Consider the following 13168-nt stretch of genomic DNA (forward strand, 5'->3'; position numbering starts at 1 on the left):
GTTATTCTTATGCCAATATCATTAGTGCCTTTATGGTACATATGCTTCGGTGCCTGCTAAGTCAAATTAAGTCCCATCTCACTCTATTTCTTTGCGTAATATATTTTGGAGAGGAAGGACAGTGTTTGGGTATGTAGTTCTCTGGAATTTATGAAAATTTATCCAACCCCTTTACAAAATTCTTGTAAAGATCTTTTTTTTAAAGGTTTTATTTATTTAAGAGAGAGAGTAAGTGGAGGGAAGGGCAAAGGGAGAGGGAAAAGCAGACTGTTGGCTGAGCAGGGAGCCCGATGTGGAGATTCGACCCCAGGACCCTCAGATCATGACCCGAGGAAAGGCAGACACTTCACTAACTGAGCCATGCAGGTGGCCTCCCTCCTCCCACCTTATAGAGATGGATGGTAACTGGAGTTCTTTAAGAACTTGAAATTCCTTCTTTCTTTCTTTTTTTTTTTTTTTTAGGATTTTATTTATTTATTCATGAGAGACACAGAGAGGGAGAGTCAGAGACACAGGCAGAGGGAGAAGCAGGCTCCATGTAGGGAGCCCAATGTGGGACTCGATCTTAGGACCCTGGGTTCATGCCCTAAGCTGAAGGCAGACACTTTACTGCTGAGCCACCCAGGCATCCCAAATTCCTTCTTTCTAAATTATATGATTAAAAAAATAAATAAGTTTGCCTCTGGAGCAATAGACATAACCTAAAGGTAAAAGGTGTGGGTGTTTGTTGTTGTTGTTTTTTGTTTTTTGTTTTACAAAATAGAATGAAATAAATATAACAACAGCCTGCCAGGCAGGTCAGAGATTGGGCTGGGTGAAGGGGCTGGGAGAGACCTGGCCATGCGAGCTTCTGAGAGCCAGCCTGCCTGCCTGCCTGCCTCCGGGCTGGCCAGGCTGGCCACGTCCTTTCTTCCAGATGTGTGGGAGCACGCGGTCCACCGGAGGCAGATGTACTCATCCACCGAGTGACAGCCCCGTAGGCACTAGGGAGCGCAGGAACGTGCCTGGAGGGTGTGGTCCTTGGTGCTGGGCTTCGAACTGGGCATAGGTGTCCAGCACCTGGAGGGAAGGAATCTGTCTGTGCTGTTGCATCCCGCACCCAGCCCGAGGCCTGGAAAGCCGGGCCTGAGATTCCTTTGCCGAGGCCCAGAACTGGAGGCGACAAAGGTCCCTAAACGACTCAGAACTCCGCTTGCCCAGCGAGGGCTGCGCAGTGGTTTGAGGGGCCTGTCGGGGGAAGCCGGGTTGGGTGGGGAAGCCTCGCCCTTAATGTCCTCGCTTGCTAGAGGCTGGTAGGACACTGCAGATCTTGGAGAACCCCTCGCTAATGAAACAGCCCCCCCAGCCCCCCTAAATCCTCTTCTTCTGTATTCACAGGGAAACGTGTCCTTCTCGTGCTCACACCCTCAAATTGTGCCCATGACTTTTCTGAGCTCCAGGAGCTACTTGGCTCTGCCAGGTGTCGCCGGAGAGGACAAAGTGTCCGTGGCTTTCCAGTTTCGAACGTGGAACAGAGCAGGGCTGTTACTGACCACTCAGCTTCGACACGGGCCCGGGGCTCTCACCCTCGTCCTCGATGACGGGAAACTCAAGCTGAGCCTCTCCCAGCCCGGACATCCAGCGAGGGACGTCACAGCAGGTGACAGGCGTGTGCCCTGACTGCACCGTCCTTACCTATAAACCCACGGTTGGTCATCGCTACAACCACTGAGCGATTGAGTCCCTAGGACATTCATAATGCTTCTAGAAGGAACTAGATTTCTTTTACCTTTGAAACAGGGATCTCTAGGTTGTTGGCATGTGAGTCAGTGTGACACAAAGTTAGCTACGTGAAACCTACTTATGGGAGCATTTTAAAAACAACTTATTAACAAGTTGATAGTAATTGGCAATCAACTTGAAATACTAGGAAGATTGGCCTCATCCTGGGTCCTCTTGAGAAAATAGATTCCTTATAACTGTCTTTTGAGCTTTTATACTCACTGGGCTTCATAATATTTGAAGTTATGATTTTTGTCTTAGCTATCAGAGCTTCTACTTCCTTTGGGAATCCCTGGTTTGGATGAGGCTTCTGATAACTATGGGCAGCTACCCTGCTGGCCTTCTGAGAAGGACCCGCGCGTTTCTAAACTCACTTCCAGAGTCATGTTACCTTTGAACTCTGGGGACTGTTTTGCATTTGTTTTTTTTTTTGTTTGTTTGTTTGGTTTTTTTTTGTTTTTTATTAAACGACCACTGTTTTGCATTTGAGTGCTGATAAAAATTTAAACCCAGGCAGATCCAGTGGCTTGTCGTTCCACAGATGTTGAAATGGAAGGAACAGGCTTATGAGTTTGGGATGGAAAGCCGGGAATGGAACTTAAGTTTTTGTTTCTCTTTATAAAAACAAAACAAAACAAAACAAAAAAAACCCCACTGGCATATGGCATTTCCTTGTGGACCTCAGCAAATGAATAGAGCCAAGAGTGTCAAGTCAGATTTAGTAAATTGCTTCAATCTTGGTTTGTGTAGATTTACAAGCCACATGTCGTATTAACTAAAAGAGATAGTGTTCAACCGTCATGTCACGTGAGCACATACTGCTCTTCCTTCCAACACACACACACAAATTACTTAACTTTTTTTGAAGGCTGGCACTGAAACATTACCCAAATGTTTTATTGCATCAATTTTTAAGCCTTTACAGTGCAGTGCATTAATTTTTTGGAAGCAAACCAAAGGTGAATTTTTCTTGCTACTTGTTTTAGAAGCATTTGAGGGATGATTTTTTTTTTTTTTTGAATTGGAAACACAGGCATGCCTCAGAGATATTCAGGATTGGTTCCAGACCACCACAATAAAGCAAATATTGCAATAAAGCGAATTAAATGAATATTTCGGTTTCCCTGTGCATATGAACGTTACGCCCACAGAAGACTATAGATGTTTAAATGCGCAGTCACCTAATGTCTAGAAAAACAATGTATGTACCTTAATTAAAAAATACTTTATTGCTAAAAAATGCTCTTATCTGAGCTTTTAGTGAGTCGTAACCACTGATCACAGATCACCATCACCAATGTCATAATAATGAAAAAGTCTGAAATATTCGTGACTCGGAGACACAGAGTGAGCAAATGCTGTTGGGAAAATGTCACCGAGAGACGTGCTCCAGGCAGGGTTGCCGCAAACCTTCAGTTTGTAAAAGGTGCGCTCTCTGCGAAGCACAAAAAGCAAAACACAATAAAATGAGGTGCACCTGCAGGTGGAACATGAGACAGATCTCAGTTGGTTTTTTATTTTTAACATTGCATGAAGTAAGAAAGCACGTATCAAACCGAGAACCAAATTTTTTCTTTTTAAAAGATTATTTATTTATTTATTCATAGAGACACAGAAAGAGAGAGAGAGAGAGGCAGAGACACAGGCAGAGGGAGAAGCAGGCTCCATGCAGGGAGCCCTGGGCCGAAGGCAGGCTCTAGACCGCTGAGCCACCCAGGCATCCCGAGAACCAAATTTTAAAGGATGAGTTAACATAAATCGCATTAAATGCCAAAGAGGACACCCAGTCATCTTTCATCCTGTTTCCAGCTTTTAGATCATTTTTCCTAATAGTTACCTCAATATGTTTCCAAAGGGATCTAGAAAGGTCCAAACGTGTATAATCTAGTGTTCGTGTGTTTATGGAGCTGGGCCAGCAGAGCGTGGTTATGGTGCTGTTCCCCTTCTGGGCACAGAAGGACAGTGGAGGAGGGAGGGAGAGTGCGTTCCCCTTATGTAGGAAAAGACACAGTTTCTACCCTTTGCCAAAAAGCCTCTAGTCCCACAGGCCTTATTCTCTGTTATCAGGATAGATTTGACACAAGCTAGTGGGAAGGGTGATTGAGAGGACTTGCCTCCCAGGCTTGTTTCCAGACCTGCCTCTGCACTGCTATAGCTCATGGGCTCCATAAACGACACCTTTGTTCTCCCCAAAGCTTGGGGGAGAACTGTCTTTAAAGTGACACAGTGTGATTCTGGGTAGAAGCAGTGACACCGTCCATCCACACCAGCAGGACAGAGCCTGCTAGTCAGCAAGCACTCCTCAGCATTTAGTTGTCATTATTCCAAAACGAGTCTTGTAACCGTCGCCCCCCCTCCCCCCACCCAGACTGAAGCCTTTTCGGAGCTGGGGAAGGGTAGAGGAATTGGCCTCATCTTCACAGTAGCACAGATCAAAAACACCAGCTACTCTCTCCCCACTCACCCTTTGACTCTAGTGCTGCCTGGGAAACTGGCGTCCCTCCATCAGAGGTGGGGAGGGTAGAGCACACACAAAAGAAACACAAAGGGTGAAAATTATAATGGATAGAAATAGAGAATGAACATAAGTGCAGGTATTTCACTTTTAAATGAGAATGTTGAATTTTATTTAAAACAGTCTTTTATTATGGAGGCAAATGGCATCTATTACCAATTCGAGGAGGTATTCTGGAGTGTTTTCTGCAAGTGCTCTCATGAAATAACTCTATGTCCTAGACAGGTGGGTAGACGGGGCGGGGGGGGGGGGGGGGTGGTAAAAGGGAGTATTTTAAATTGCACCAAATTAAATATTGGGTTTTAATATCAGATTTAAATGGATATGGTTACCATACTGACAGGTATGCTATGTAAGCTTTAAAATCAATACTGAATGACAAGACTGGAAGGAACATTCACAGATTCTTGTTTGTGTATTTTGTTTAGTTCCTGGGCTGGAGGCCTTCCTTCAGGGTCAGTGTCATAATGTCATTTTAACTATCTAACCAAAATCCTCCGTATTCATGAGCCTCACCAGCTCTTGCTTCACAAATATGACACAGAAAGTGAGAGTCTGGCATTTTTATTATCCTGGATGTGTGTACATGGCAAAGAACTGAAGTGACCTTAGGGACTTTAAAATTGTCCCCTCCCTGAAATTGTGTGCTGGGAAGTACCATAACTCATATTTCACAGTCTGAGAAGAACAGGTTATAACTATTTTTATAGTAGGGTCTGTGACCTGCTGGGTCAGGTCAGAAACATTTCCCACACACGGAGATCGCGAGTCCATGTCAACATCACTCATGAGAGATCAAGCAAAACCAAAAAAACTATATTTTATTTTATTTTTTTTACAGATTTTATTTGAGAAAGGGAGAGAGAGAGAGAGAGAGAGAGAGAGAGAGAGAGAGAGAGAGAACAAGCAGTGGGGAGGGACAGAGGGAAAGGGAGAAGCAGATTCTCCACTGAGCAGGGAGCCCCACATGGGACTCAATCTCAGGACCCTGGGATCATGACCTGAGCCCAAGGTAGATGCTTAACCAACTGAGCCACCCAGGTGCCCCCCAAAAAGCTGTATTTTAATTTTAATTTTTAATTAAACTGTAGTTGACATAGTGAAGAGCATTGGAGAGACATGGATTTACATGGTTGATTGAGTTAATCAAGCCACAATCTGTTATTAAATTAAATATTACTGGTTAACTTTCTACCAGAAACATGGTCATATTTTCTTTGGGACTAATCTCCCTGTGGATAGGCTATAAAATAACTTCTGATTCTTTCAGCTTGACTTCCAAACTTATAGGGTCACACACAGTCTGTAAGTTTATCAATTGTAAGAGATATAGGCTAATATATTGGGATAATTCCTTAAGATGATCATCAGATGAGAATCAAGCAGCCTCATGAGCATGCTTAGGCATGACGTTAAAAAACAAAAAACAAAAAACAAAAAACAAACGATTGTCATTTTGTTTTTAAATGAGTTAAAGTGTTTCTTTATGACCTCCTTCCCTGTTGGCCAAGACAATTTCTAGAGATTCCAATTATTCACTGTGCTCCTTAAAAGCAACATGTGTCTCTGTTGGAGTGAAAGTGGCCATGATCCCTGCAGAGAGGAGGAATCCCTTACCTTTGGCCGAATGACTTGCCTTAGCTGATGGATTGTGGGCAGAAGTGACATCCACCACATCTGAGCAGAAACCATTGCAAGATTCTGCCAAGAACTGTTTCTTTTCAACCATGAGGCAGAAATGGGGCCATTTAGTAGCATCATTCTTCTGCGAATAGACAGTGAGGACAAAGAGGAAGGAGACCCGACTGACCTAGGTCCAGAGGAGGAACCAAACCCTTAATTGATACTCACTGAAACTTAGGGATTATTTTCATTGACAAGATAATTTAGTAGATGCTAACTAACAGGCTCTGGCACACCTACCGTTTACTGATTTGTCTTCTGCATGACACAGTATTGGATTTCCATTCAGTGTAAGCCCTGGCCAGTAAGTTTGTCAGAGACACTAAAGTCACACACAGTTGGTTGCTGGGCAATGATCCAACCACATGTTCATTCCTAACTCCATCACTTTAAGAAAAAAAATTGATATTTTGTCTTATGGATTGAAGAGACTGGCTGCTTTATGGGGATAGGGGGCTGATAATAGTTTTTCAGAATAATAACCTAACAGTAGCTGGAGTGTGCTCTATCAAATTTGGGAAAACAGAAAATGGAAAAAGAACATAAAATGAAAGCAAGCCCATTCCCTTATCCAAAAGTTAATGTTAATATTTAAGAATATCTCCTACCAGTTTTTGTCTATTTTTATACAGTGATTTTGTGTAGTGATTGTGTATGCACATACTGTAATGTGTTGTTTTTTAATTTTACGTTTTTGATGAATTTTCATGTTTTATTAATATTTAAATTGCTAATATATTTTCTAAAGAGTTATATTGATACATGATATATTTTTTCTAAATAGTCTACCAAGATTATCATAGATAATTATAATACACAAAGTACAAACAAAATTTCATTTTTATAATTTACAATTTTGCACAATCCCCAAATATTGACAAACTAGAAAAGGGTAAAGTATGCCCTATGCCATATAGTATTTTATTCTATAAAATAGAATATTTTATCATTTCAAGATTGTTTAGGATCAGTTGTGTTATTCTATTAAGGCCCTAGGACTAGAAGAAACTAAGACTACCTTGTCCAAGGCAAAATGTTTGGACTGTCCACTCACGATTCTTCTTTACCACTTTGATTCTGATTTTTTTTCTTTCCCTTCTTTTCTCCCTGTGCTTTTTACTTAACTGAGTGATGAGAAAGTGAAATACATCTATTGCAGCATCTGCACATAGGCCATAACATTCCCAACAGACCACATAATTTTTGTTAAAACATAATTTTTGTTAGAACCAGACTGGCCCATCCACGACTTTGGGGGGATAGATGCAAGGACCTTCTGCAACCACACTTCTACTCAATGAGCCTCACTGCACGGGTCACCGCTTCCTCCTAGATAAACATGACCAGGATACCATATGATCTCATTGCTTCTTTAGAACCCCCCAGTCAAGCCCACATCTATCCCAAGCTTCTCCCTGTCTCTCTGAAAGGTCCCAACTGTCCTCTGCCAGTTAAATCACCTGGTGGGTTTCAGGTGAGTTCATGGTGGTCTTTGGAAGGTGATCCAAGATCTTCATCATATTGTTTTCAAGTACTGGCTTTGTTTAGAGGCATCTATAGAGTTTTTAGGAATCTCTTTTACCCCATTCTGTTTACCTCCAGGTGCTGCATTAAGTGATGGGCAATGGCATTTGGTGTCCTTATCGTTGAAAGGAAATCACCTGAGTGTGATGGTGGATGGTGAGGCAGCCTCTGTGACTCATTCCCTGCGTGGGAAGATTGATTCAGGGGACACCTATTATTTGGGAGGTAAGTGAAAGGAACTGGCTTTGTTGGCAATCAAACCATCTTTTTCCCGCTCCTGCCTTCTAAGGCAACCGACAATTTTAAATGAAGATTAATACTGAAGAACGACCTTTCTCTTTGGGGTATAGTCAATGAAAATGTAGAGCAGACAAAGACAATTTTTGAAAAGATTTATTTCTTTATTTTGGAGAGCAAGAGCATGAGTGGGAGGGACAGAGAGAGTGAGAATCCCAAGCAGACTCCCCACTGAGCTCAGAGCCTGACATAGGCCTTGACATGGGGCTTGATCTCTCTACCCCGAGGTCATGATCTGAGCTGAAACCAAGAGTAAGATGCTTAACCTACTGAACTACCCAGACACCCCAGACAAAGACAATAAATTATGGCCTAAAATGCAAGTCTACTTGTGGCCTTGTTTAAATGTGCGTTTGCTAAGGCTGGTTTTAGATCTGGTTCTTGTTTTCACTTCAGTCACCTGGAAAGTTTCAAAAATGCTAGTGCCTGTCTCCATACCCGGAGGTCCTGATTTATCTGGTTCCAAAGCCTGGGCAATGTGTTTCTTAATGCTCTCCAGGTGATTCGATGGGCAGGCAGCTTGGAGGGTCCTTGTTCTCCTTTTCTTACCTTTAGCACTTTGCTATATTTTCCTAATGCCAAGTGACCCTTATAACCTTTTCTTCAGGTTTTGATGTGACAATTTTATTGTTGCACATGGTGGTCCTTTCTGTCAGCTGCTCTCCTCCTGAGGATCCCAGGCCCTTAGGTGTGGCCCAGGAACCAGCAGCAGCAGCATCACCTGCAAGTTTGTCACAGATGCACATGCAGCACCCTTGACTTCCTGAACGTGAATCTGCCTTTCACCGAGATCCCCCGGTGGTCTGTTGCCCTAAGGTTTAGGTAGTGTTTTGTTGCCCGCTGTCTATACAGAAGGGCACCATTATATACACCAGAGCAAGAGATGAATGTAGCGGCTATTAATCTTCACTCACTACTTTGTGATGAACTTTTACCAAGACAGCAAACACCAGGCCATCACCCTAGACTGTAACTTACCTGTTCAGTAGAGCTTGGACTGAGTCTGTCCAGCATCCGTTCGGCCAGGGAGGGGTAGCTTCTGCTGGTAATGAATCTCCATTCCTGAAGCACTCAAGTGAAAAATCATGAGCCACCTGAAGCTTAGACCTGTCAATTGTAAGACTTATTTCTAATCTTGGCTTGAAGCCATCCTTGATATTATTCCTGTTTTGCATTTTATAGTTGTTTCTTTCCAAAATAAGTTTGGAGTCATGGTGGAGATAACTTGATAGCCCAACAAGAAAGTATAAAATCCTCCCTAAGAATTGACAATAAGCACACAAACCATGAATCAGGGTATTTAATCTTTCAAGTCCCCTAAAGCAACCACCACTGTGAACATAGAGTAGTGCCAGCAGCATTAAAAGATCGGATTGCTTGCTTTCCTTGCCTGCTAAATATGGTGCATTTCTGACCCAGATAGTTTTTTAAATCTTTATGCTTATGATGGATTTTATAGCTCTGCAGAAGAACAGATTCCTCCAAAACTAAATAAAGAATTTATCCAGGAGCTATAACTTAAAAGGTAAAAGATTTTGAAGCACTAAAAGGGATTGAAAGTCAAAATCCTTGCTATGTTGTTTAATGACGCAAAATAGAATACTTGGTATTTTGTATTAAAAAGTGGAAATGTACTTTCCAAAACCACAGAATCTTCTCTCATAGTTGAACACTCTACATGTTCTGAATGTACAACACAGCTACCTGAGAATAAGTACTTTCCATATATATTTACATGTTGATGTGATATGAATCAGTTGTTACTATGTCATACATGTTTATATTTTAAATACAACTAATGTTTCTTGAAAGAATATTTATGGGCGCACCCACCAGTGTACACAATGAAACACTACAATGCTTTTAAAGTTTCCTGGCTCCTCTAGATCCTCATTCCCCCAGATAAGTATTACCCTGCCCCCCCCTTTTAACTAATCTTTGTATTGTCTTTTTATTTTTTAATTCAGATATAATAAAAAATAAAATAAATAATTCAGATATAATCAACATGTAACATCATGTCAGTTGCAGATATACAGCATCATGACTCAATGTTTGTATATATTAGGAAATGACCCCACAGTAAGTCTAGTTAACATATATCACCATACATAGTGACAGTTTTTGCCTTGGGATGAAAACTTTTAAGATCTACTCTCTTAGTAACCTTTGAATATATAATATAGTATTAACTGTAGGCACCATGCTGTACATTACACCCCAGGACTTACTTATTTTGCAACCAAAAGTTTGTAATTATTAATGTATTGCTTTCCATTATAACCTATTATATATGTAGGTAACTTTAAACAATAGTGTTTTGTGTTGCCTTGCTTTTAACTTTACAAACAGTGTACTACTGTATGCATTCTTCTGTGTTTTTTTTATTTTTGCCATCATTGTTGTTCTATATTAGTTTTCGAGATCCAACCTTGTGAATATTTATAGGTAAACTTAATTAATTTTTACTGCCCTGTGGTTTTTGATGTATATTATGCAATGTTTTACTTATTAAATCCACCATTCCATTTTACTGTTGAGCACCAATTTGATCATGCCCATTTTTTTGCTATTATAAAAAATGCTATAAATATTCTTCTACAGCTGCCAAGAATCATCTTGCCAGCAATTTAAAAATTTTCCTTATGCACAAACTATCAAGCTTCCCTAATATGCATAGTCAATTTAATGAAACAACCTTTGGTTGTTTCCAGCCTTTGGTCTACGAAAGGACTCTAGAGATTTGGAGGCAATGTGTTGAAAAGAAAAGCATAATAGGCTTTGCTTATGTATTTTCATAAAATTGTGTTGATGTGCAGAAAAACTGTCTCGTTAGTAGAGTTTCCAACAACAAATAGTGTCCCTAAGATGAGCAGAATTACAAAGTTTAAACATCCCATGAGAGAGTATAATGACTGTTCTTCATTACCACTTTCCTATTTTTTGGTTGTAATTATACTTTGGCACTGAGTGGCAAAAATAATGTAAGATCTTGCAATCACAGCACATTATCTGCAACTAATGTATAAATTCAGAATGACCTCTACATACTTAGCTGTAAATACCCAGTTGATTCCTACAGAACAATTCCAGGCACTGATTCAAACTGACTTAGTCAACTTTACATTTTATACCAACATAACAGCATCTTTTTTTTCCCAGAAAAAGAATGTGTACCATCTAAAAAACTCAAGTAATGCCCTCACCAGGCTAAAACAAACACACAAAACCAAAACACACCAATTTACTTATATTACATAAAAAGATGAATATTATTTGTAGTCAAGGAAAATCAGGAGAGGCAGGTCTAGGACCAGTGATACGGAGTCTTGGTTCTCAATAGATGCACTATATTCACAAGTTTCATGCCCAGGTAAAGACTCCCGTGTTCAGAGCCCCTTGTCTCTATGCTCCATTGGACTTTTCAGCTCTGTTCTGGGTAAAGGAGTGGGGGGTGGGGGAAGGTCAGTTTCAAATTGAGTGGAAACATTGAAACCCATAGATGTCAATGTTAAAGTTATTCCATCCAATCCCAAGAGTTGTTTATGCCAGTGTCTATTTATTTAATTATCTCCTTAGTGAATGTCCATCAGAACTAGAATATGCATCACATCCACAAGGAGATTCACTTTACCCAGGTCATGCTCTTTAGCAATATTTGGTATTCATGGGAATCAATACCCCATGTTCTGAGACACTCCCTAACCAGTTCTCCTTCCTCTTTCTGTGTCTCCTAATAGAGGTTCAGTTGCAAGTTCCCACTTACCATGTGGTCAGTCATATTTTGTTGCAATGTTTTTCCATAAAGACAGATTGGTATGTCTTCCTGTTACAGTTAGGATGGCCATATAATGTATTGTCCAAACCAGGACACTTTCGCAAATGAAGAATATGATCTCAATAATGATGACAGGTCAGCAGGTGTAATCCAGGGCTCTGTGGCTTTCTTTCCACGACAAAGGGTCCTCTTACGAATTAGCAGCCCTTTTTATATGTCCGATCAACACTGTGTGTTGCAGGTTTCCTTTTTTCCATTTCTATTTCTTCTCAGTCTAAGCTTTGTTTGTAAATTGTTCTTCTAACAACGGTTTCACTCTACTATATTGCACACAGAGTTTTGGTGCCTGCCAGTGAGGGTAGTGGAAATCTTTTTTGGATTCCTTTTGTGGAATCTTTGTACTCTTCAATAGCACACCTGCACCATGGAGTTGGAAAACATTAAGTTATGTTCATCTCTTGAGTGTCCTTGTGTGAGACACTAGCAGGCCAGAGAACCAATGATGGCTGTAATGAGGCCTCACCTCATGACCCATTCTGGTGTCGTGACATAAAGTGACAATTTCTCTGTCATCCTCAGAGGTGCTTAAATTTCTTACTCCTTCAGTAGTGATGGATATGTTCCATTAATTTAGCATTATTCCCTGTCCACTTTCACTGACCATCCTGAATCAGGTCATTGAAGAATGACCCTCTGCCATTTTATCATCGGGGCTTCAGGCAATCTTCTGCATGGATGAATGGACATCTCCCAGCCTGGGCTCATCTTGGGCAATGACACCCCTTGCTTCTTGACCTCTCTCTCATGACTGGAGCATTGAAGCACTTAGCAGTTTGACCTTTCCTTCTTAAAGTTCCACTTTGAGAAAGTTTTCCTTTTGATCACTAGATTCAGTTTACTTTTGTCTTTTACAGGAATACTTAGGTATTGCATTGTATTTATTAAATTTTTATTTTTTATTTTTTTTAAGAGAAGGAGAGCATGCATGAGCGGGAGTGGGTGAGGAGGAACAGAGAGAGAGAATCTTAAGCAGGCTCCACACCCAGTGCGAAGCCTGATATGGGGCTCGATCTCATGACTCTGAGATCATGACCTGAGTGGAAATTGAGAGTCAGATGCTCAACTGACTGAGCCACCCAGGCACCTTCAGATACTGCATTGTATTTTAGATGAATTTGAGGGGTGTGATCTGGAGAGAGGGAAGGTAGGAGGAAAAGGGTAAGAGTGCTTCCACCCAACTGTTTATTAACTTAACGTTTTCGATCCTTTATCCTAATCTCCTCAGTTCCTAAGCACTGCCAGTAGAAGTCACCTGTCAAGATACAAAGATATACCAGGTTTCTTCCAAATATATCCAACCTTTCAAAAATTCTTTTACAAACTGAAATGTGCCTATTTTCATATAAAACAAGGAAAAGGTAAATGGAAACTGTAGAACTAAGGAGTTCTTTATGACATAACATTACATTTGAAGTGTCAGAGTCTCTGTGAAGCTAATTTATGAGGTTCCATTGCACCTGACAGTGGGTTTGGCCTGATTTGGATTAATTCAGGCCTTGGCTGGTTTTAGATTATATCTGTGTGGAATACAAAGCATCAAAGCCTCGGTC

The 13168-nt window shown here is 41.0% G+C and overlaps 1 protein-coding gene across 3 annotated transcripts in view; it reads left to right on the plus strand.

The window, feature by feature from the left end:
* The window catches only part of LOC112922081 (contactin-associated protein-like 3), a 188232-nt gene that overhangs the window by 101529 nt on the left and 73535 nt on the right, over window positions 1-13168 (plus strand). For all 3 annotated transcript variants that reach the window (XM_072761403.1, XM_072761384.1, XM_072761393.1), the window contains exons 8-9: window positions 1378-1639; window positions 7562-7708. In XM_072761403.1, the coding sequence (XP_072617504.1) occupies window positions 1378-1639; window positions 7562-7708 (409 nt within the window). The remainder of the gene's footprint in view (window positions 1-1377; window positions 1640-7561; window positions 7709-13168) is intronic.

This window comes from Vulpes vulpes, chromosome 1 (genome assembly GCF_048418805.1).
Source record: "Vulpes vulpes isolate BD-2025 chromosome 1, VulVul3, whole genome shotgun sequence".
In the NCBI taxonomy this organism is placed as follows: Eukaryota; Metazoa; Chordata; class Mammalia; order Carnivora; family Canidae; genus Vulpes; species Vulpes vulpes.